Source organism: Dama dama, chromosome 26, assembly GCF_033118175.1.
Source record: "Dama dama isolate Ldn47 chromosome 26, ASM3311817v1, whole genome shotgun sequence".
Lineage (NCBI taxonomy): Eukaryota > Metazoa > Chordata > Mammalia > Artiodactyla > Cervidae > Dama > Dama dama.
The window spans coordinates 50,427,131-50,450,382 of NC_083706.1; the positions used below are offsets into that span (position 1 = coordinate 50,427,131).

The 23,252-nt window shown below is 42.9% G+C and overlaps 1 protein-coding gene across 3 annotated transcripts in view; it reads left to right on the forward strand.

Moving 5' to 3' along the window:
• The window catches only part of SLC22A3 (solute carrier family 22 member 3), a 93,921-nt gene that overhangs the window by 35,426 nt on the left and 35,243 nt on the right, over positions 1 to 23,252 (forward strand). For 2 of the 3 annotated variants that reach the window (XR_009690655.1, XM_061130142.1), the window contains exons 2-5: positions 35 to 138; positions 2,675 to 2,829; positions 4,487 to 4,655; positions 5,510 to 5,627. Coding sequence is in view for 2 of the 3 variants with exons in the window: in XM_061130142.1 (XP_060986125.1) it covers positions 35 to 138; positions 2,675 to 2,829; positions 4,487 to 4,655; positions 5,510 to 5,627 (546 nt within the window). In the remaining variant the exon portion in view is untranslated. The remainder of the gene's footprint in view (positions 1 to 34; positions 139 to 2,674; positions 2,830 to 4,486; positions 4,656 to 5,509; positions 5,628 to 23,252) is intronic. The other variant, XM_061130143.1, reaches the window with a different exon arrangement.

Genomic DNA, 23,252 nt, shown 5'->3' on the forward strand with positions numbered 1-23,252 from the left:
ACGGGTCTCTCACGGGTTTTCTTTGTCTTCCCAGTTTGACCTTGTGTGTGTCAACGCTTGGATGCTGGATCTCACACAAGCCATCCTGAACCTGGGCTTCCTGGCCGGGGCGTTCACCTTGGGCTATGCAGCGGACAGGTAGGCATGGGTGAGACAGCCGCTTCACATCTAGAAGATGATGTGTACCTGTGCAGAGGGAGATGTTTCGTGTTGACTATTAGGAAGCTATGCTTTCTACATTTGGAAAAGAGTCTTCATGCCCCCATTCATGATGCTGAACACTTATTTGGTTGGACTCATTCTTTCCTTCTTCTTAAACTGTATCTCCTTACCCCTTGAATTGTACAACCCACTTGGGCCTCTCCACTTGGGTCTGAAGACGTCTGAGAGTGAACATAGACCAGCAAGGCAGTGACTTCGTGTCTGGGCCTAGAGCTGGCTTGGCTGGACGCTCTGGAGATGATTCTACGTGCTTCAGTAACTCCCTAGTTGTGGTTTGATTTGATTTACTCATAAAGTCAGCCCCTTACAAATTTGTTTCATTCAATTAAAAAAAATTGTATTTCATTCTACCAGTCAAAAACTTGGCAAAAAGAGTTTTCCAAAAACCATGAAAAGAATTTTATCTCTTATTGAACATCCATCAGTATAAGCCAGTTAATGGCAGACACACTTGACTTATTCAAGACAGTCATTCTCTGTTCAAAATGTTTCAGACATTATTATTGGTTATTGTAGCCCTGTGTAACTACTCATTTATCTCAATTCTAACTATGAAAATGCTTGTGGTGCTTAGGACAGGGACAAGAAAGCTCTGGCCCTTGACCTTATCTGGCTTACTGTCCAACACTTGCTAGCATGTCTGAAGGTGGAATCAGAAGGAAAAAGGGACAGAAAGAAGCCAAAACAGTCACTCCAGCCCAGGAGGGTCTCTTACAGAGCTGCCGACAGCAATTAATTAGCAAATTCCAACAAAACACCCCAAATCCTGTAGGCAATTGATGGTCGTTGTTTGACCAGACCAGGACTTCAAAATGGGTGGAACCTTTGGTTTCTGCCCCTTCCTCTTCTTCTTTTTCTCGAGCACACCCCTAGCCCTCCTCTGGGCCTGGTGCTGTTTCCCCCTCTTTTATGTGTCTTTCCTACTTTCTACTTCCAGCCTTTTCGATTCCTCTTTGCTTCCTTAATCCTCTCCCGTCCCCCACATCATTCTCTCTCTTGGTTGGCTGCCATTTGGGTTTGCGTTATGGGATTTCAATGTGTATTCCTTTCATTTTGCTGTTTCTCTCTCTAATTTAAACATTAGGTTTTGCTTCTGTGTGTTTCTCTTTGACAGTCAGTAAAGGTGTCTTCAAACTACAGTAAATCAGCTACTGGGGGCAGGTGGGCTTTTCCTACTTGCATTCCAGGAGGGGCTGGGCACCTGACCTCAGACGTGACCTGGTGCTCTGAGGAGGAAGGCAGAGTCGTGCGTGTTGCTTGGCCCCACCTAAGGGCTGACCGTCTTGAAACTGCTTCAGTCTCATATTCTTGACGGAAAGGACAGGAAACAATGGAGTAGGTCACCTATCTGCAAGCGGCTTCCCAGGTAGCTCAGTGATAAAGAATCTGCCTGCCAATGCAAGAGAGGCAGGTTTGATCCCTGTTCAAGAAGATCCACTGGAGGAGGCAACCCACTCCAGTATTCTTGCCTGGGAAATCCCCTGGACAGAGAAGCTTGGCGGGTTACAGTCCATGGAGTTTCAAAGAGTCAGACATGACTTAGTGACTGAGCAAGCACACATCCAAATTCCTGGCCCATCATAGATTCCTCTTATATTAATGGAAATATTATTATATATCCAGGGCATTTCTAATCCAAGGTTTGAAAATGGTGGGGCTTAAATGAAAAGCCAATGCATACACTAATGGCGGATACCTGGATGTTCAACACGCAGGACTCTGTCTTTCTTGTCCCTGGGAAGTATTTCTGACCTGAGTATTCTTGCCTGGGAAATCCCATGGACAGAGGAGCCTGGCGGGCTACTGTCTGCAGGGTCTCAAAAGAGTCAGACACAATTTAGCAACTAAACAGCAACATATCTGTGGGAGGACAGTAGGAAAGGCAGAGAGTGAATTTAAAACCCTAGGTAAACCGAGACCACTTCTATCTCTACTGTGAAGCAAGAAACTGTGTGAATTTGATAGAAATTGCTATGGAAATTCACCTGCAGTTGCATGACTGGTATATGGTTGAGCCAAGATTGAAGGCCAGGCCTTTTGGCTGTCATGACCATTTCGGCTACTTTCTGTGCCTCTCTCCTTCTGACTCCACCCGGAGAAATGCTAGGAAGTGTCCAAGCTGCCACCAGGGAGATCGTATGCGAGAAAACGCTGTGGATGAGGACGTGGAGAGATGGAGAAGCTTATCTCCTTGGAAACTGCAGTCCCAAAGGATGCCTTCTGTGCTTTAAACTTCATAATGTCATTTCAGAGGCATATGTTTTTATTTGCCCTGGTTTTGCTATAAAACAAGACGTAGCACTTTCCGTAACCCTTGACGTGATGATCAGGAACTTCTAGGGGACAAAAGTTATGCACTTGAAGTTCTTTTAACAGCACTTACAATGATCGTCTTCTCATGGTGTTCAAAGAAACGTTTAAGGTAATCTCTTCCTCTCTGATTCTCAAAAAGGTACGGCCGAATAGTCATTTACTTGCTATCGTGTTTCGGTGTTGGCGTCACTGGCGTCGTGGTGGCGTTTGCCCCCAATTTCCCCGTGTTTGTGATCTTCCGCTTCCTACAAGGCGTGTTTGGAAAGGGGACATGGATGACCTGCTACGTGATCGGTAAGACCTGGCTTCGTCTCCTTGTCTGTTTGAGAATCAGGGTTTGGGGGTGAGAAGTGCCACTGCTCAGCCCTCCTCCGGCAAGTCTGGTGACGCTTCACTTCTTCTGCAGTGGTTAACTCCTACAACATAGGAGGGTGAGGGACAAGCCGCTGAGTCTTTAGAAGTTAAAATTCCCACCACTGTGTTTGGTATATATTATGTATATATTTGAAAGCCAAATAGGGAACATCACAAAAAACTGGGGCGAACCATTTTCTAGCACTTTCTAGCCATACTGCATTCACATGCTTTCTTGCTTTGCTTCCTTTTTTCTTTTTTTCATGTATCTTTGGTTGCACTGGGTCTGCGTGGCTATGCACGGGCCGCTCGGAGTGGCGGTGCACAGCTTCTGTTCACGGCGGCTTCTCTTGTTGCAGAGCGTGGGCTCCGGGGAGCTTGGGCTTCAGTGGTTGCAGCACATGGACTTGGCAGTTACAGCTCGTGGGTTGCAGAGCGCAGGCTTGGAAGTTGTGGCCCACGGACTTAGTTGCTCCATGGCATGGGGGATCTTTCCAGATCAGGGATTGAACCAGTGTCCCCTGAGTTGGCAGGCAGATTCTTAACCACTGGACAACCAGGGAAGCCTTTGCTTTGCTTTCTCAGAGATGAATTTTTATAAAAATTTCAGTAGTTCCTTGAAACGTTTTAAAAGCATTTTCCATGTATTTCTAGGACACCGTGTGAGCTAACATTGCTGTGCTCTCAAATATTATTCCTTCGATTCTATTCCTTCCACACAAGTGGAGCACTTTTTACCACGCAGGAGATATGACCTGAACACGGGGGCTTCACTTGTAAACCTTTGCTATCTTCTATACCCAGAAAGATGGGCTTCTGATTATAAAGTGAAGAAAAACTTCTCTTCGCTCCTTGCTCCTATTCCTGGAGAAGGTCCTGGATGTTCTCTTTCCAGTTGTGTCTGGGATGGGCACCTTCTCAGAGTCACGGTGGATTTGTGACCAGGGAAACGCGAAGCCTCTTCTTGGATTATCACTCCAGACCTGTGTGCTTCCACTCTCTCCTGTTACTGCCAGACGATCCCTCTTTGGGGTGCCCACTTTGGGGATCTTTCGGATCTTTTTAGTGGTGGGGAAGCAGAGAGCTGGGGGCCCTAATGGTTGATGGCTAGCGTAGGCGGGGTAACTTCTATGAAGTGTTTTTAAGGAGATGTCAGTCTCGGTGAGTTTTCCTGGCTGTGTTCTTAGGACAGCAGTGAGGGAGCATACCCCAGGATGATCGGAATGGAATTAGGGGCAGATAGAAACCAATAGATTCCACGCGGTGCAAAGCAGGCGCTGCAGGAGAGGCGGATTTGATCCCTGGGTCGGGAAGATCCCCTGGGGAAGGATATAGCAACCCACTTCAGTATTCTTGCCTGGGAAATCCCATGCACAGAGGAGCCTGGTGGGCTACTGTCCGTGAGGGTGCAAAAGAGCCAGACACAGCTGAGTGACTGAGCATGCACCGGGTTTGACCAGAGGGCTTGGGAGCACAGGGAACTTACAGTGTCCTAGTGATGTTGGTGGATGGACATAACAGGTGTGATGTCTGTGTTTCTGTGTTTGTTTAGAGCTGATACTGAGCTTCTCTAACCTCTGTGTTTGTTTTCCCTCAGTGACTGAAATAGTAGGTTCAAAGCAAAGAAGGATTGTGGGAATAGTGATTCAAATGTTCTTCACCCTTGGAATCATAATTCTTCCTGGAATTGCCTACTTTATCCCCAATTGGCAAGGGATCCAGCTAGCCATCACACTACCCAACTTTCTCTTCCTCCTTTATTACTGGTAATTTGATTTTGGTCATTATCACATTTATTCTTACTCAACCGACACGTAGAATGTACGCTTCTAAACAAACATGGACATGAAGGCGATTACGGAGATGTCTAACATCTCCAGAATGGCTATGGGCTTTGAGAATTTCTAGAGAATTTTCAGAGGTTATTGATTGATTGATTTTTGACTAATTCTTATTATTAAATTATAAAATTCCAGAACACATTTAAAATAGAGTATTAATTATGTTTTATTATTTTGTAACATTTTTATGAAAACCACAAGGCAACAGACTGTACCTCCCAGTATTTCAACATGCAATTTAAATGCAGTGAACAAGATTGCTTCTCTGTATATTTTACTAAGCAAATTAATGTTACTCAGGAATTCTCAGGGGAACAAGAAAATCTTAAGAACCTCAGAAAATTAAATTATCAGAAAATTATGGGTGTAGGCATTTGATTCTTGTTAGAGTGAACATATTTTAATTATTCCTCTAATTTAATTTTAATATATGAGCAAATCAGTTTATATAAATTACGTTCCTAACCTTTTCCTAAATGCTCAATAAATCCCAGTTCTTTTCTTCTATGTAATTGAGGATGTGTATTCTAATATAGCCTTCTTGCAAGAGCAATGTAATATTGATTTATTTTGTCATGAGCAATGATTCAGTTGTCAAGTGAGCATTTTTTCCCTTTCAGTATAAGCTTGCAAAGGTAATCTACATTTCAGAGAACTAATTCTAAGCTCTCAGAATCTTCTATACGTGCATCTAATTGTAAGATCCATTTTGAATGAAACTCAAGTCATAAACTTTTGAAATTCACAAGCATAACTCAAAAAAGACTTCTTCTCATTAGGGTTGTTCCTGAATCTCCCCGCTGGCTGATTACTCGGAAGAAAGGAGATAAAGCCTTAAAAATTCTGAGGAGCATTGCCAAATGCAATGGGAAATACCTCTCGCCAAATTACTCAGAGGTAATTTTACATATTACTGGTAACAAGTATTGTTAAAGTGTGTGAATTTCAATTTCTCACACACATATTATCAAACATCTGACTAATCATTGACAGTTTGACTTTAAAAAAAAAAAAAAACCTTGGGAAGAATCATAGAAGTAATTGCAGAGTAGTAATAGCATTATAGCTGAAGTGAATTGGTCATTTAGTCCATATTTTATTAGTTGCACCAAATTACTAGATCTCATAGTAATTAACCATTCATTCACCTTACTCACACAAACTATAAATCTTTTCTTAACATTCAATTTTAGTCTAAAGTTTTGTTTTTAAATTTAGTCTTGCAAATATTATCTATGTCAAGCAGAGCTTGGACAAAGATGTCATGTTTCAACCCTTAGACTTACACATGCTAGACAGTCTGCCCTTCCTCCCATCTTTCTTTCCATCCTTCCATCATTCCTTCCTCCAGCAAAGGTGTTTTGGATGCCTCTGTATCACTGCACTGAGAGAAAAGAGGGGTGATGGATTAAAAGCTCATTCTTGGAAGATTCTCAATATGCTGTTGATATATATATATATACATATACACATATATTTGAAGCAATGCCTGAATAATTAGAGAGTAGCATCTAAAAAAAAGATAGAATTTTGCTTTAACTGCAAAAACTAAGTGAATGCACCATAACAGAAGGATTACTATAAGAGAATATTTAAGAAGAATTTTCAATATTACCATTATTCATATTGTTTTCTTTTGTAGCATTCAGTTTGTTTAGTTAGAAAAGTTCTGATAAAAATGGGTTTTGTGGGTTTTATTGTCAACTCCCTAGCTTCGTAGCTCCCTGGAGCCTGGTCAGGTGCATTTGGATTTCTGCCTCCTTTCACTCTTACGTTAAGTGGGCTCTGTGATTTACAAAGGTTTCAGCAGACCAGTTGTCACTGTTGGAAGCAGATTCATGATGAATTGGGTTGACCAAAAAGTTCACCTTTCAGACAAACCCCAATGAACTTCTTGGCCAACCCAATAACTTGAGGTTTGTTGTTTAGCTGCTCAGCTGTGTCAGACTCTTTGAGACCTTATGAACTGTAACCCGCCAGGCTCCTCTGTCCATGGGATTTTCCAAGCAATAGTACTGGAGTGGTTGCCATTTCCCTCTCCAGGGGATCTTCCTGACCCATGGATCCACCCTGTGTCTCCTGCATTGGCAGGTGGGTTCTCTACCTCTGAGCCACCCGAGACACTCACCTTGAGGTTTACAGATCGTAAAACACATGGTAAAGAGAAAACACGTCTGTTGACCGTGAAGACTAGTCGATCCTTGTCGTTGTTTGATCACATTTGAGCTGTGCTTTTAGGGGAAAAGCCATCCCCCTGCCTCTCAATTTGTAGTGGTCAAGCGAGCTATTGGGCTCCACAGCTGGATCAAATGTATGATACTTTCTACTCAGTTTTAGTGGCCAAACGAGTATTTTTTCTATTCATGCAATGAGTACCTTGAAGGTATTGCACATGACATCCCAGAGTGTAAGATCTAAATCAAGGTTTTAAGAGTATAGAAAAATATTATGTCCCAACGGCTTATGAAGGGATGCTGCATTAACCAGTCACGTCACGTGTTATCATGAGTCTTTCTGAGAGGCCCGAGGATGGTTCACAAGAACAGCTGCTGTCCCACATCCAATGAGTGTCCAGCCCAATGCCCACTGACTCGCTTTGAGTTCATGAGCAGGATAGCAATCATTTCAGCAGAGAGATACTTAAATGCCCTACATGGTTTTAATTGTGAAAGATCATGAACTGTGGGTTTGGTGACTTCTAAGACACTGGAACTCTAGTTTTTGCAGTTAGATGATTTCCATTTAAAAGTCAATTTTGAATTAAACTTCAGTTTCTCTGGAGAATTTACTCCAGCATCCTGGCTAACATTGTAGGCTTAGGATCCTAGTTACTGATCATTCTGGTTGATAAGCCCCTTTGGTCTTTTTAATCTGTAGGTTCACTTTTGCTTTTCTAGCAACTTTGGGGGTGGAGAATGCTAGGGTTGAGATCTTAGGTTCCAGACCAGAGACTGAACCCAAGTCCACCGCCTTGGAAGGGAGATTCTTAACCACTGGACCACCAGGGAAGTCCCTTGTTCTTTTCACATTGCTGAATTGGTTGCCTACATTCTCAAAGAGTAATCAATGCATTGTGGATTATGGGGTTTTTCTAAGCCTGCTTATGATTCCTGGATTTATACATACTGTGTCTGTTTCAGTCTTTTGTTTTTGTTATTATCCTTATTGATGCGCAAATCGCCCCTTTCTTTGGACAGATAAGGCTCATCTTCCTTGGTTCCTGAGTCTGTCTGCCACACCTTCAGTAGTTTCTGAATGCTTCCTTGCTCGTTAGCATCATGAGATTTTCCAAGCTTGTCTTGTAATCTCCAATCTCGTGCTTGTAATCACCTGCTGATCAAAGGGTGCTTCAATTTTTTAAACAAATGTCTTCAAACTGATCCTGTTCATCTCCAACCTTTAAAAATTTTACAACATAAGCCAAAAGGCAAAGTATTATCTTTAAAAAGGAAAAGAATTTTACATTTCAGTTTAAAATACATTACTATAGCTGAATTCAGTCAAATTATAGGCCAAACCATCATGTTTTTCTTTTAATTTCAGAGATCTTAATGTTTCCACAAAGCAGGATAATACACAAAATGTCTCTTTCATTACTCAAAAATACTGGATAATAGTGCAGACATTAGATTTGAACTCCAACACCAGCATCAAAGCAGGATCCCATTATATTTTCTGAGTGGGAGAGAATGCTGTCAGTTACTCACATTGCGGTGACTCAGATGATTGTCACCCATGTCAATGTTAGGGTCACCTTGAAACCTTATTTCACATAATCACTTCACACCTTCAGAAACATTTCATTGTTTTAGCTGATGTCCCTGCTCTCTGGATAGAATACCATCAAGGCACCCATGCCCACTTTTCACAGAACCTCTCTTCTTCGGTAAATCCTGACTTTTGGAAGGAGTTATTACCGTGTAAGTGACCTTATCCTCCAAGACCTGTCCAATTCCCACCTCATCCTAGGGGTGGACATTCTAGGTTGCAGTGAAGCTAGAATGAATTAGAATCTTCTGGGATGCAAAGCTAACAGCTGTACCTTCCTAGCCTCACAAGAGCTTCAGCTACCTCCCAACCCCGGCCTGTTCCATCCCTGGTACCTGGTCTATTTTAGGCTTGAGAAGCAGAAGTGGTAGGGGACCAGTTCAGAGCAGAACCTATAAAGGCATCGTGAGTTTCTGACCTCTCTCTTGCCTTTCCATCTGCTGCAAGACCAGCACATCCCAAACTGGAGCTGTTCCTTCAGCGTGGGTCCAGAATGAGAAGAGCTATAAGGTGGAACAGCTGACCTAGGGCGAGATATGGAATGTGGCCAAGAGATCATTGTTTCCTCAGTAAAAACTGTTGTCGGCTAAATGTGTCTCAGTATGCTACAGAAATTTGAGGGTGTTTGTTTCTGCCATCAAAGCTAACTAATGTAGCTGATCATAACAGTACTGGCTCAACTGCGAGAGTGGAGTTTGGTGATCCAACACATTTTTGGCTATCAAGATGACACTGGATAGTAGTCGATTAGATTGCTGTTTGACATAGTAACATCTTCCCCCTCATTTCCGGTGAATGAAAGTACTTCCTGGCTCCACTGATGGTGGACACAGCAATGTAACCTGCTTTGGTCTCAGATGGGTGGGGTGTACTGTCTGCCCTTCGATTCTGGGACTTGCTCATTCAGGTTGCTTTGGTCAATGCTAGGTGACCAGATGTGATGCGGTAGAGTCAGGAAGCATGCTTGCGTGCTTGGGCTTTGTCTCTGGGCTTCAGCCATCACTGTGAGAAGAACATTCCAGGCTCTCCTTCTGAGCATGCAGAAGACTAAGGGACGTTGGGAGGAAAGCTGCCCTAGCAAAGTCTCCTGAAACCGGGATCAGCAGTCTCCCAGGCAGCCCACAGATGGATGAGCTCAATGAATGCCTATTGTCTTATACCACGACGCCTATTGGACAGCATCATGTATCAATAGTCAACGGATACCCTGATGAAATAGCCATGACACCTACTGACCTGGATTATACAACGACATCAATAGTAACTCCGGCAGCAGTTTTGGTTTCATTTTTTTTTAAGGATTTAAAAAAAAAATCCTTTTCCTAAAGATCCCTCTCTTCCCCCCTCCTCCTCCTCTTGTTTCTTAGTGGGCTATGCTCATGGAAAATAGTAGGTTACAACTCTAGTTAACAAAGAGCTAATACCACAGAACTGAATGTGTCCGCATTTGTTGGCAATATTGTCATGCCCCTATTGACTCCAAAAGCTGTAAGGCTTGATTGTAATGTCCTTATTTTTATGATGTGCTTATATAGTTCATTGCTCATAGCTAATCACAGCTTGTTGAGATGTAAGTATCAGATGTTACACTGATGCTCATCCAAGCAGAAATACTCTCCTGGGCAGTTCCCATGGTGACATGTTTGGGTAACATTAAAAACTGACACTTGAGCTTTCTGACCCCAAAGGGACCATCATTGGTGTAAACAATCCCACTCTGATATATTTCCAAAACAGAATTTATTAAAACCTCATTAGAAAGGATCAGGCTAATTTTTCAATTACCTTGGTTACCAGAGAGACTTCCAACTCTTAATAGCTGCCATATTGCCTACATTTTAATGAACCATTACAGAAGCATCAATATTGCTGCAGAGAGGGACTTTCCAGCTTTGGGAATGTCTGTTTCTGACATTTCCTTTCAAAAGGGGGTTTTTATAAACGTAATTTTGGTTTTTCCAAAAGAGGAACCACACCATGATTCCAGCTGTCATGAAGCCCATGTGAGCTCTTTGACTTCATACAGAATAAATGATTCCATTCTACCAGCAAAGCTGTCATCCTTAACATGACACGTTAAAATGATTACTGTAGCCATATATAGTGGAACTATAGGTAACTTTGTTCTGTAACCTTGTTCTGTATTTTCTAAGTCTCCTGTAAATGTGTTATACTTCCATAGTTTAAAAAATAAGAAAGAAAAAAAAAAAGATTACTGTAATATGATATCACCATGTTAGCTTTAATTTAGAATATTCTTGAATGCATAAAAAATGTTGAAACACAAAGATAAAATGCACCTTTGATGCTGAGAATTAATTTAACCATGCCCCTACTTAAACATATCTTTGAAAATATCCTGAGTTCTATAAATGGCGTATATTTTAATGGATTGTTCTAATTCATTCCCATGTCTTTAATGTTTTGAAAGTAAGAAGATATTGCATAACGTGGCAAAAATGTTTGTGGCAGTTCTTTAAAAGCCATAAAGGCAGCACTGAAGGACTGTTGAGTCCAGAACGAGTTCCTTTCCCAAGTTGGGTGATGAAACAGTAAATTTCTTCCACTAAAGGAAACGATCTAAAAATCTTCCAGGTCTGAGGACTCTCATTAATTGGTATAGATCTCTAGGGAGAATGTTTCAGAGCATCACATGGCTTTAATTGAACGAGGAATCCAAGTCACATATCTTTTGATGAATGAGATTTCCACCCTGGAGCGGGCCAGGCAGATTTTCAGGGCACCTTCCTGGAGAGCAGTGTTTTGTGTGAGGAACCCTAGGAGACAGGCCTTCTCTCCCCTCCCTGACACTCACCCGCCAGAGGCCCTTGTGAAATAACCAGGCAGTATGCTTCTTGCTCTGAAGGCTTGAGAAGTATAATATCCATCAGAACTGTGAGAGAGAAGCACTCAGCATCAGTGTCACATAAATATAAATACATGTGTGTGAGCTCAGTTGTTCAATCATGTCCAACTCTGTGCAACCCCGTGGACTGTAGCCCACCAGGCTCCTCTGTCCATGGGATTTCCCAGGCAAGAATACTAGAGTGGGTTGCCATTTCCTTCTCCACGGGATCTTCTCAATTCAGGGATCAAGCCCACATCTCTTGCATCTCCTGCATTAGCAGGCAGATTCTTCACCACTGTACCACCTAGGAAGATACCCAGATACAAATACAAATATATATATATCATTACATATGTACATACAGTGATATCAGTCAGTCCCAGTGTCTGAGGATGTCTTTCTAACGAGTAATGAGATCTGCAGAAGCCAGGACAACTAATGGGCTCAGATGGTGACCACTAGGGTGCTCAATTGTCCTTGAGTGTCCAGGACCAGAAGATCTGTAGAAAACTGGTTTCAAACCTAAACTCAGAGACAATCTCAAGCAAACGGGGTGAGTTGGTCACCCTGTCACTAGGCTGGTCTTCACCTTCCCAGCTGTCCCCAGGGGTGGATGCCAAAGGTTTTCAGTTTCTAGCTTCACCATCTCTCCCAGACCACCATGGACCCTGACGCCTGCGAGAAGACACGGGATGCCTGGCCTGCCTAGAGAATGGGACCTAGGATTTCCCGGTGTCAGATACAAGCTGCAGGCTCCCCGCCTTCCTCCAGGTGCCTGCTAGGCTTTCTCTTTCTTCCTCAATCCCTAGTTCCCTTTTAAAAAACTAACTTTTCAAGCCTTGATATGAAGTGATATTCCTTCAAAAAATACACACACACACACACACACATGCAGAACGCTGTACCTATTTCATGTCTACAACTTACTGAGTCCCCGGTTTCTACTCTAGGTCTTCATCTGGACTTGAACTGTAGCTTGTTCCACTGAGGCCCTGGCCCCTGTTTACCTTCTTTTGAAAGTAGGCTCACTGCTTGTGTCTTTCCTCATCCATCCGTTGTCTGGAGGTCAGACGCTAGCCCTCCTGATCACTGGCCCCCTGCTCTTTGTAGAGACGACGGTGGCTGAGTACCTGTTCCAGCTGGGTCCCACACGGGCCAGCCGTGCCAGAGACCCAGGTGTCCCCCTCCAGCCACTGGCCTCTCCACCTGGAGGAATGTTCTAGATCCAGACACGGAACCAAAGCACTTCTGTTCACCTGGTCCACTCTCCCTAAAGCTGAAATTCCAGCAAACTCTCCAGGCAAAATGATGCAGATTACAACAGTAGAGGGAGAGTTCCAAGCTTTACATAGTCGTGACAGAGTCACGTCAGCTCCTCATTCATTAGTTATGTAATCTGGGAACCAGGGACCCCTCCCTTTTTCCTTCTCAAAAGCTGATCCTTGCCCTTGGAAACAATAGTCCTCGTCTTCCAGCCCCAGCACCCCCGTGGTAACCCAGAGAAGCATTTGCCTTTTCCTGATCTAGCCCGGGCCCTGGTGGCATCACAAACAAAATTAATTAAAATACAAAACAAAATGAATAAGCCACACAGGCTTCTTTTACTCTGTTCATATTGCTTGGTCTTTTTTGTGAGAATTGTGAAAATGCCTAATTCAGTTACTTTCATTCTGGGTCTTTCTATGATCGAATAGAGAGTGAGTGTGCATCTGTTCCTGCTTTTTTGAACACTGGCCAGGAGAATGGTCCTCTAATACCCATCTTTGAAATCTTCACATTCTGTCCGTGTGTGAGAGAGGAAGATGGCAGCTTTTTCAAGTGTTTTGTTCCTGTGCCATTTGGCCCACCCCTATGTTTTTTGCAAAATCAGTCTCTGCGATCCAAATTACTGTGCTTCCCTACTGGGAATAATTGAGAAAATCCTAGCTCTTTGTGAAAGTGTTCCTTGCTGTGGAGGCTGTGATGGGCACAGCTTCCAGAACCTTGCACGCCCACTCCCCGGCAGGAATTTCTGGGTGTTACTCTTAATCCAGAGCTGCTGTTACCATGACAACCCTCTAGTTCTTCAACCCACCAGGAAGACTGCCTTTCTTCCAGAACTAATCCTAAGAAGAACGATGCAGTCTGAGTGAAATCGTTTAAATTCTCCAGGGCTCAGTTGATTTTTGGTGCACACAGATTATTGGTGTACACAGACATGCTTCTTTGATATAGATAACCATGAGAGTATTGTACTAAATCCTAAGGAAGAAAACACAATAGGATCCGTTTGTTTCAACCCCTAGAGGTCCCCTTCAGGTGGATGGTATAAAAGGTATCAGGTGCTAGGTTTTTAAGGGCTAAATCTTCCCTTCCCTGGAGAAAATAAAAATTAATATCCATCTACTTTGGCCACCTGATGGGAAGAGCCAACTCAGTGGAAAAGACTCTGATGCTGGGAAAGACTGAAGGCAAAAGACTGAGATGGTTGGATAGCATCACTGACTCAAGGAACATGAGTTTAAGCAAACTCTGAAAGATAGTGAAGGACAGAGGAGCTTGGCGTGCTGCAGTCCTCGGGGTCACAAAGAGTTGGACACAACTTAGTGACTGAACAACAACATCAACAAAAACAGGTGGCTGGATGCAGAACATCCAGATTGTGTTGGCATAGCAATGCTTCTTCATGTGGGTGAAGTGAAGTGAAGTGAATTCGCTCAGTCGTGTCCGACTCTTTGCGACCCTATGGATTGTGGCCTACCAGGCTTCTCAGTCCATGGAATTTTTCAGGCAAGAGTACTGGAGTGGGTTGCCATCAAAAGGGACAAAGCCCAGGATATCTGGAGATGGCTGTATTTCTTGGTTTAGAACAAATAATATGAATCTCTGCTGTCTTCATTTTTCTTTTAATCCGGTGCTGTTGGAAGGAAGGAAGTATAATTTCATGTACCAAAGGGGGACCTGATTGAGAGCAAGCCTTCCTTCTCCAAATAGTGGCTGTATGTTTCTTAAGGTGGCTGAATAAAGGAAGTTTTAAAGAGTGAAGAAGTCCTTATATCCTTCCCAGGAAAAGAACTTAGGGAATATTGGTGGAAATGGCCTGAACCAAGGACACTTTTATGCTAGAAGAGCAGATCTTTGTTACCATCCCTAGGAATATATTTGCTACTTGGAAGAAAAGCGATGATGACTCTAGACAGTGTATGAAAGAGCAGAGTTGTCACTTTGCCGACAAAGGCCTGTCTAGTCAAAGCTATGATTTTTTCAGTAGTCATGTATGGATGTGAGAGTTGGACCGTAAAGAAAGCTAACTGCCAAAGAATTGATGCTTTTGAATTGTGCTGTAGAAGACTCTTGAGAGTCCCTTGGACTGCAAGGAGATCCAACCAGTCCATCCTGAAGGAAATCAACCCTGAATATTCATTGGAAGGACTGACGCTGAAACTGAAGCTCCAATACTTTGGCCACCTGATGCAAAGAGCTGACTCATTGGAAAAGACCCTGATGCTGGGAAGGATTGAAGGCAGGAGGAGAAGGGGAAGACAGAGGATGAGATGGTTGGATGGCATCACTGACTGAACGAACATGAGTTTGAGCAAGCTCCAGGAGATGGTGAAGGTCAGAGAAGCCTGGCATGCTGCAGTTCATGGGGTTGCAAAGAGTTGGACAGGACTTAACAGCTAAACAGCCACAACAAAGGATTGAGCATGGAGGGTGACTAGAGAGAAGTCTTGCTCACACATTCCTGCCTCCCAGCAGATGTTATCTCAGCCCAGAGCTAATGGAAGAATTCTGTGGCAGTCTGCCCAGTGGACCACTGATCCTTAGGGACCATCAAGTTACTGCCGAAGTCTAAAAACCCTTTACAACCAAGTCTTGTCTGTAGAAGGAATGAATACATTTTGGATCAGTTCAGTTCAGTTCAGTCGTTCAGTCATGCCCGACTCTTTGCAACCCCATGGACTGCCCCACACCAGGCTTCCCTGTCCATCACCAACTCCTGGAGCTTGCTCAAACTCATGTTCGTTCAGTCAGTGATGCCATCCAACCATCTCATCCTCTGTCTTCCCCTTCTCCTCCTGCCTTCAATCCTTCCCAGCATCAGGGTCTTTTCCAATGATTCAGTTCTTCACATCAGGTGACCAAAGTACTGGAACTTCAGCTTCAGCATCAGTCCTTCCAGTGAATATTCAGGGTGGATTTCCTTTAGGATTAACTGGTGTCATCGCCTTGCTGTCCAAAGGACTCTCAAGAGTCTCCTCCAACACTACAAATGGAAAGCATCAATTCTTCAGTGCTTAGCTTTCTTTATGGTCCAACTCTCACATCCATTCATGACTATTGGAAAAATCATAGCTTTGACTAGTTGGAATTTTGTAGGTAAAGTAATGTGTCTGCTTTTTAATATGCTGTCTAGGTTTGTCGTAACTTTCCTTCCAAGGAGCAAGTATCTTTTAATTTCATGGCTGCAGTCACCATGTGCAGTGATTTTGGAGCCCAAGAAAATAAAGTCTCTCACTGTTTCCATTGTTTCCCCATCTATTTGCCATGAAGTGATGGGACCAGATGCCATGATCTTAGTTTTTTGAATGTTGACTTTTAAGGCAGTTTTTTCACTCTCCTCTTTCACTTTCATCAAGAAGCTCTTTAGTTCCTCTTTGCTTTCCACCATAAGGGTGGTATCATCAGCATATCTGAGGTTATTGATATTTCTCCCAGCAATCTTGATTCCAGCTTGTGCTTTACCCAATCCAACGTTTCACATGATGTACTCTGCATATAAGTTACAAAACAGCTACTTCTGCTTCATTGACAATGCTAAAGCGCCCTTGACTGTGTGGATCACAACAAGCTGTGGGAAATTCTTCAAGAAATGGGAATACCAGACCCTCTTACCTGCCTCCTGAGAAATCTGTATGCACGTCAGGAAACAACAGTTAGAAGCAGACATGGAACAATGGACTGGTTCCAAATTGGGAAACGAATATGTCAAGGCTCCCTGCTTACTTAACTTATATGCAGAGTACATTTTGGATAAATACATACTATTTTCTCAGATGAAAACAGATGCTGTGTGATGGATACTGACTAATGAACTGAAAGGCATTATTAAATTCATAGTAAATCTGTGTTATGTTGAATTCTCAATGAACAGAAGTAAAACCACAGTTGCTTCCCTGGTGGCTCAGATGGTAAATAATCTTCTAGCAATACAAGAGACACAGGTTTGATCCCTGGGTCAGGAAGATCCCCTTGAGAAGGAAATGGCAACCTACTCCAGTATTCTTGCCTAGAGAATTCCATGGACAGAGGAGTCTGGCAGGCTATAGTCAATGGGGTCTCAAAGAGTCAGACATGACTGAGCAGCTAACACTTTTTCACTTTCCTATCGTTAAATTCTTTGACATTAACCAGAAGTTCTCATACTCAGTTAGGATGAGAGTCACTGATCAAGAAGCACAAATAACATTAGTTTCCATCTGTTGAACAATCGTTTCCTGAGCTCTCGGAGTTCAAGTTGTATGCAGTTCTCAGGAAAGCCCTCGCTCCACATAAACTTGATAAACAGTATTCTTTATAAAAAAAACAAAACTTCCAAGATTCATTGACTTTTTGATTCAATATAATAGGCCCACTTTTCTGTATTCTGCTCTTTCACTGACATTAAGCACAAGTTCCACTTGTGCAGTTGCAAGGATTGAACAACTTGGTTGGTGAACAGTTGTTGTACCATCTCTCAAAGGCAAATCCTTGTTTTCTTTCCTGTTTATGTATCAGAGCCCACACACCACTATCAGTTTAGATCTTGACACTGAAAAAGTTTTATTGGATGAATGCTCAACATGATTATTTCTATGCCACCAAATACAATAGAGATTAAGTATTTGCTGCATGTGTTGATCACTAGTGGAATGTCCAGGCTTAAATTCTTCCCTTTGAAGCCTGGCATGGACAAATTTCGCTAAAGACAATTCAAGTATCCACTCTGTGATTCATAACCGTGAACATGCTGTGTTTATACAGGCTGATCTAAAATTAGTGGGGAACAGACTTTGATGACAACTGAGTGAAACATGGTCTCCAGTTCATGAAGTATTTCATCCCACAGTTCTGTAAACTATATGGTACACTGGGCTGTCTAAAAACAACCAGCCTCTAAAGTTCAAGTCGATTATTATCTATCGCAGTGAAAATATTTCCCCTTCCCCCTCTGGCAACCACAGGTTAGGTCTCTAAATCTGTGGATCTGTTTCTGTTTGTAAATAAGTTCATGCGTATCACTTTTTTAAGATCCCGCATGTAAGTGATGATATATTTGTCTTTCTCTCTCTGACTTATTTCACTCAGTATCACAGTCTCTTAAGTCCATCCGTGTTGCTGAAAATGGCATTTTTTTCGAACTGTTTTATGGCTGAGTAGTATTCCAATATATATGTATCACATCTATTTTATCCTTTCCTCTGTCAAGGAACATTTAGATTGTTTCCATGATCTCGGCTGTTGTGAATGGTGCTGCAGTTACGATGGGGGGTACGTGTATCTTTTTGAATTACAGTTTTGTCTGGACGTTTGCCCAGGAGTCAGTAACGCCAGCTTGCTTTCTGTGTGTACCCACTGAGTGTCCCCCTCACACATCTGGTACTCCTATTTTCTCACTTTGGCCAGCCTCCGGAGTGTTTTAGGTTGCACATCTCTGGTTATGAGTGAGGCTCAGCTCACTTTGTGCTTTGCTATTTGTGTTTCTCCTCTGTGGATGGCCTCGCCGTATCCTGGCCCATGTGTATTGAGTTTTCTGGGGTTTTTAGACTTAATGGATTTGATCGTCCCCTTCAATTTACAGGATCACCTTTTTATTCTCAATTTTACCCTGTTGTTGGTTTTAGACATTGCAAGTATCTTTGCTTCACTGTTTTAGCTACCCATTAACTTTGCCTGTTTTCTCTTTTTTCCATTGAGCAAAAATTCTTAAATCCTTAAATGTTTTGACACAGTCAGATCAGAATATTTTTGCTTATTGATTGTTTCCTGGGTTTTGTTTAAGAAACCGTCTGCACCCAAAGGCCACAGACATTCTCCTATTCGCTTACGGCTCTAACTGCCACATTCAGACTTGTTCATCTGCCCCACTGCCTCTGTGAAGTAGGGATCTATCTTTATTGGTCTCAACACTGAGCCAGTTTTCTGAATACCAGTTAATAAGCAGAGGCATCATTTAGTTTTTGTATTATTTATTTATTCATTTTTGGGTATGCTGCGTCTTTGTTCCTATACGCGGGCTTTCTCTAGTTGCAGTGAGCAGGAGCTACCCTTCATTGAAGAATAAGGGGTTGTGAGCTTGTCGTAAGGTTCTCTCTCTTTAATCCAGGTTGTCCCAGCAGCCGCTCCTGGACCAGTGCAGAAAAGGGGAAGTTCTTTAGGGTCCTTCTTCAGCAAGTAAATACTTACAAGTCCTTGGCAGATTCAAGGAGAGGGATCAATCATGCAGGCCAATCACTGCAATCCTATCCCACCCCTGTAATGGGCTGGGGAAGGAGGAGGGGAACCCCAAATATTTGACAAATAGTACTTCTGATGAGTACCACCATAGGTGTCTTTTAAAAGAAAAAAAAAATGAGTAAGAATACAGGATTCAGGGGACTTCCTTGATGGTCCAGAGGATAAGATTCCATGCTCCCAATGCAGGGAGCCAGAGTTCCATCCCTGGTCAGGAAGCTAGGGTCCACACGCTGCAACCAAGGGTTCAAATGCCACAATGAAGATCAAATATCTTGTGTGCCTCTACTAAGACCTGGCGCAGCCAAATAAGTAAATAAAAAGAAATTTAAAAAAAATTTTTTTATTTTCATAAAGGATATAGAATTCAGTTTGAAAAACACTAACTTAGGAAGATAAGTGCATTTGAATTCAAATGATTACTATAGAGTAGGTTTTATACATAGTGTCTTTATAAATGGTAGAGAAAAGATAATTTGGTCAAAGTATAAACACAATTTCAAAAGTTCTGATGGAAAAATGCAATAGGAACTGTGATGACCCATTTTCCAGTCAGAGAAACCCCAGCTTTTTGGCATTCTGAGAGCAGAAACTACATGGTATCAAGGGGACTGACCCTCTAGGAGCACATGCTAAATAGAGGGTAAGCAAGGACAGCCCAGTCCATCCGAAAGGAAATCATCCCTGGATATTCATTAGAAGGACTGATGTTGAAGCTGAAACTCCAATCCTTTGGCCACCTGATGCAAAGAGTCAACTCATTGGAAAAGACCCTGATGCTGGGAAAGATTGAAGGCAGGAGGAGAAGGGGACAACAGAGGATGAGATGGTGGGATGGCATCACCGACTCAATGGACATGAGTTTGAGCAAGCTCCAGGAGTTGGTGATGGACAGGGAGGCCTGGCGTGCTGCGGTTCATGGGGTTGCAAAGAGTCAGACACGACTGAGTGACTGAACTGAACTGAACTGAAGGACAGCCAGGTCTCTCCTCAGGCGTGGTCAGCTCGGTGCAGGGACTCAGACAAAATGCCCTGAGAAGATGCCTGTGAACCAGGAGGATGCGGAACACTGGAGGGGGCACCAGGACCGCTGCTGCTTGCTGAGAGGCTGGTGAGAGCTGGATGAAGGAAAAGTGGAGAGGGACCCAGCCCTGAGAAGAAGGCCCACAGGGATAGAGGAGGCAGCCAAGCCCACCCGAGAGCACTCTGAGAACACTGTCCTGGGCTCCCTCCTCACCATTGCCGAGAGCACTAATGTGATGGAGCTGATGCTGCCCTGGCTGTCATTAGCCTACACAGAAAAGGCCACCAACCCAGAAACAGATGGGGACTGCACTATGCCAGCAGTCCCCAAACCCTGGACCACGAACCGGTACCGATCCATGGCCTGTTAGGAACCAGGCTGTATAGCAGGAGGTGAGTGGAGGGTGAGTGAGCGAAGCTTCATCTGTATTTACCACCTGAGCTCAGGAAAACTCAGGAAAGCTCAGGGCTGCCACTGATTCTGCATTATGGTGAGCTGTTTAATTATTTCATTATATATCACAATGTAATAATTAGTAGATCTGGTCACACGGATCACAGCCTTGTCTAACTCAATGAAACGATGAGCCATGCCATGGAGGGCCACCCAAGACAGACAGGTCATGGTGGAGAGTTCTGACAAAACGTGGTCCCCTGGAGAAGAGAATGGCAAACCACTTCAGTATTCTTGCCTTGAGAACCCCATGAACAGTATGAAAAGGCAAAAAGATAGGACACTGAAAGATTAACTCCCCAGGTCAGTAGGTGCCCAATATGCTACTGGAGATCAGTGGAGAAATAACTCCAGAAAGAATGAAGAGATGGAACCAAAGCAAAAACAATGCCCAGTTGTGGATATGACTGGTGATGGAAGTAAAGTCTGATGCTGTAAAGAACAACATTGCTTAGGAACCTGGAATGTTAGGTCCATGAATCAAGGCAACTTGGAAGTGGTCAAACAGGAGATGGCAAGAGTGAACACCAACATTTTAGGAATCAATGGACCAAAATGGACTGGAATGGGTGAATTTAACTCAGATGACCATTATATCTACTACTGTGGGCAAGAAGTACTCCCTTAGAAGAAATGGAGTAGCCCTCATAGTCAACAAGAGAGTCCAAAATGCAGTAGTTGGGTGCAGTCTCAAAAATGACAGGATGATCTCTGTGCATTTCCAAGACAAGCCATTCAATATCATGGTAATTTAAGTCTATGCCCCAACCACTAAGGCTGAAGAAGCTGAAGTTGAATGGTTTTATGATGACCTACAAGATCTTCTAGAATTAACACCAAAAAAAAAAAAAAAATGTCCTTTTCATCATAGGGGACTGGAATGCAAAAGTAGGAAGTCAAGAGATACCTGGAGTAACAGGCAAATTTGGCCTTGAAGTATAAAATGAAGCAGGGCAAAGGCTAACAGAGTTTTGCCAAGAGAATGCACCGCTCATAGCAAATGTGCTCTTTCAGCAACACAAGAGATGACTCTATGCATGGACATCACCAGATGGTCCACTGGAATCAGGTTGATTATATTCTTTGCAGCCAAAGATGGAGAAGCTCTATACAGTCAGCAAAAACAAGACCAGGAGCTGACTGTGGCTAAGATCATGAACTCCTTATTGCCAAATTCAGACTTAAATTGAGGAAAGTAGGGAAAAATACTAGACTATTCAGGTATGACCTAAATCAAATCCCTTACAATTATACAGTAGAAGTGAAAAATAGATTCAGGGGATTAGATCTGATAGACAGAGTGCCCGAAGAACTATGGGTAAAGGTTCTTAACATGAGGTAACAGTAGGTGGCAAGACTACACAGAAGAACTGTACAAAAAAGATCTTCACAATGCAGATAATCATGATGGTGTGATCACTCACCTAGAGCCAGACATCCTGGAATGCAAAGTCAAGTGGGGCTTAGGAAACATCACTACAAACAAAGCTAGTGGAGGTGATGGAATTCCAGTGAACTATTTCAAGTCCTAAAAGATGATGCTCTGAAAGTGCTGCACAATATGCCAGCAAATTTGGAAAACCCAGCAGTGGCCACAGAACTGGAAAAAGTCAGTTTTCATTCCAGTCTCAAAGAAAGGCAACGCCAAAGAATGTCCATACTACCGCACAATTGCACTCATCTCACATGCTAGTAAAGTAATGCTCAAAATTCTCCAAACCAGGCTTCCACACTATGTGAACCAAGAACTTCCAGATGTTCAAGCTGGATTTAGAAAAGACAGAGGAATCAGAGATCAAATTGCCAACATCCTTTGGATCATAGAAAAAGCAGGAGAATTCCAGAAAAACATCTACTTTTGCTTCATTGACTACACCAAAGCCTTTGTGTGGATCACAAAAAACTGTGGAAAATTCTTCAAGAGATGGGAATACCAGATCACCTTACCTGTCTCCTGAAGAATCTGTCTGCAGGTCAAGAAGCAGCAGTTAAAACCAGACATAGAATAATAGACTGGTTCCAAATCGGGAAAGGAGTACATCATGGCTGTGTATTGTCACCCTGCTTATTTAACTTAAATACAGAGTACATCATGAGAAACACTGGGCTGGAGGAAGCACAAGCTGGAATCAAGATTGCCAGGAGAAATATCGATAACCTCAGATATGCTGAAGACACCACCCTTATGGCAGAAAGTGAAGAAGAACTAAAGAGCCTCTTGATGAAAGTGAAAGAGGAGAGTGAAAAAGCTGGCTTAAAACTCAACATTTGAAAAATTAAAATCATGGCATCCAGTTCCATAATTTCATGGCAAATAGATGGGGAAACAATGGAAACAGTGAGAGACTTTATTTTGGGGGGCTCCAAAATCACTGCAGATAGTGACTGCAGCCATGAAATTAAAACACTTGCTCCTTGAAAGAAAAGCTATGACCAACCTAGACAGCACATTAAAAAGCAGAGACATTACTTTGCCAACAAAGGTCTGTCTAGTCAAAGCTATGGTTTTTCCTGTAGTCGTGTGTGGATGTGAGAGTTGGACCATAAAGAAGTCTGAGCACTGAAGAATTGATGCTTTTGAACTGTGGTGTTGGAGAAGACTCTTGAGAGTCCCTTGGATAGAAAGGAGATGAAACCAGTCAATCTTAAAGGAAATCAGTCCTGAATATTCATTGGAAGGACTGACACTGAAGCTGAAACTCCAATACTTTGGCCACGTGATGCAAAGAACTGACTCATTGGAAAAGATCCTGATGCTGGGAAAGATTGAAGGTGGGAGGAGAAGGGGACGACAGAGGATGAGATGGTTGGATGCCATCACCGACTGAATGGACATGAGTTTGAGTCAACTCCGGGAGTTGGTGATGGACAGGGAGGCCTGATGTGCTGCAGTCCACAGGGTTGCAAAGAATGGGACACGACTGAGTGACTGAACTGAACTGAACTGAATAATAAT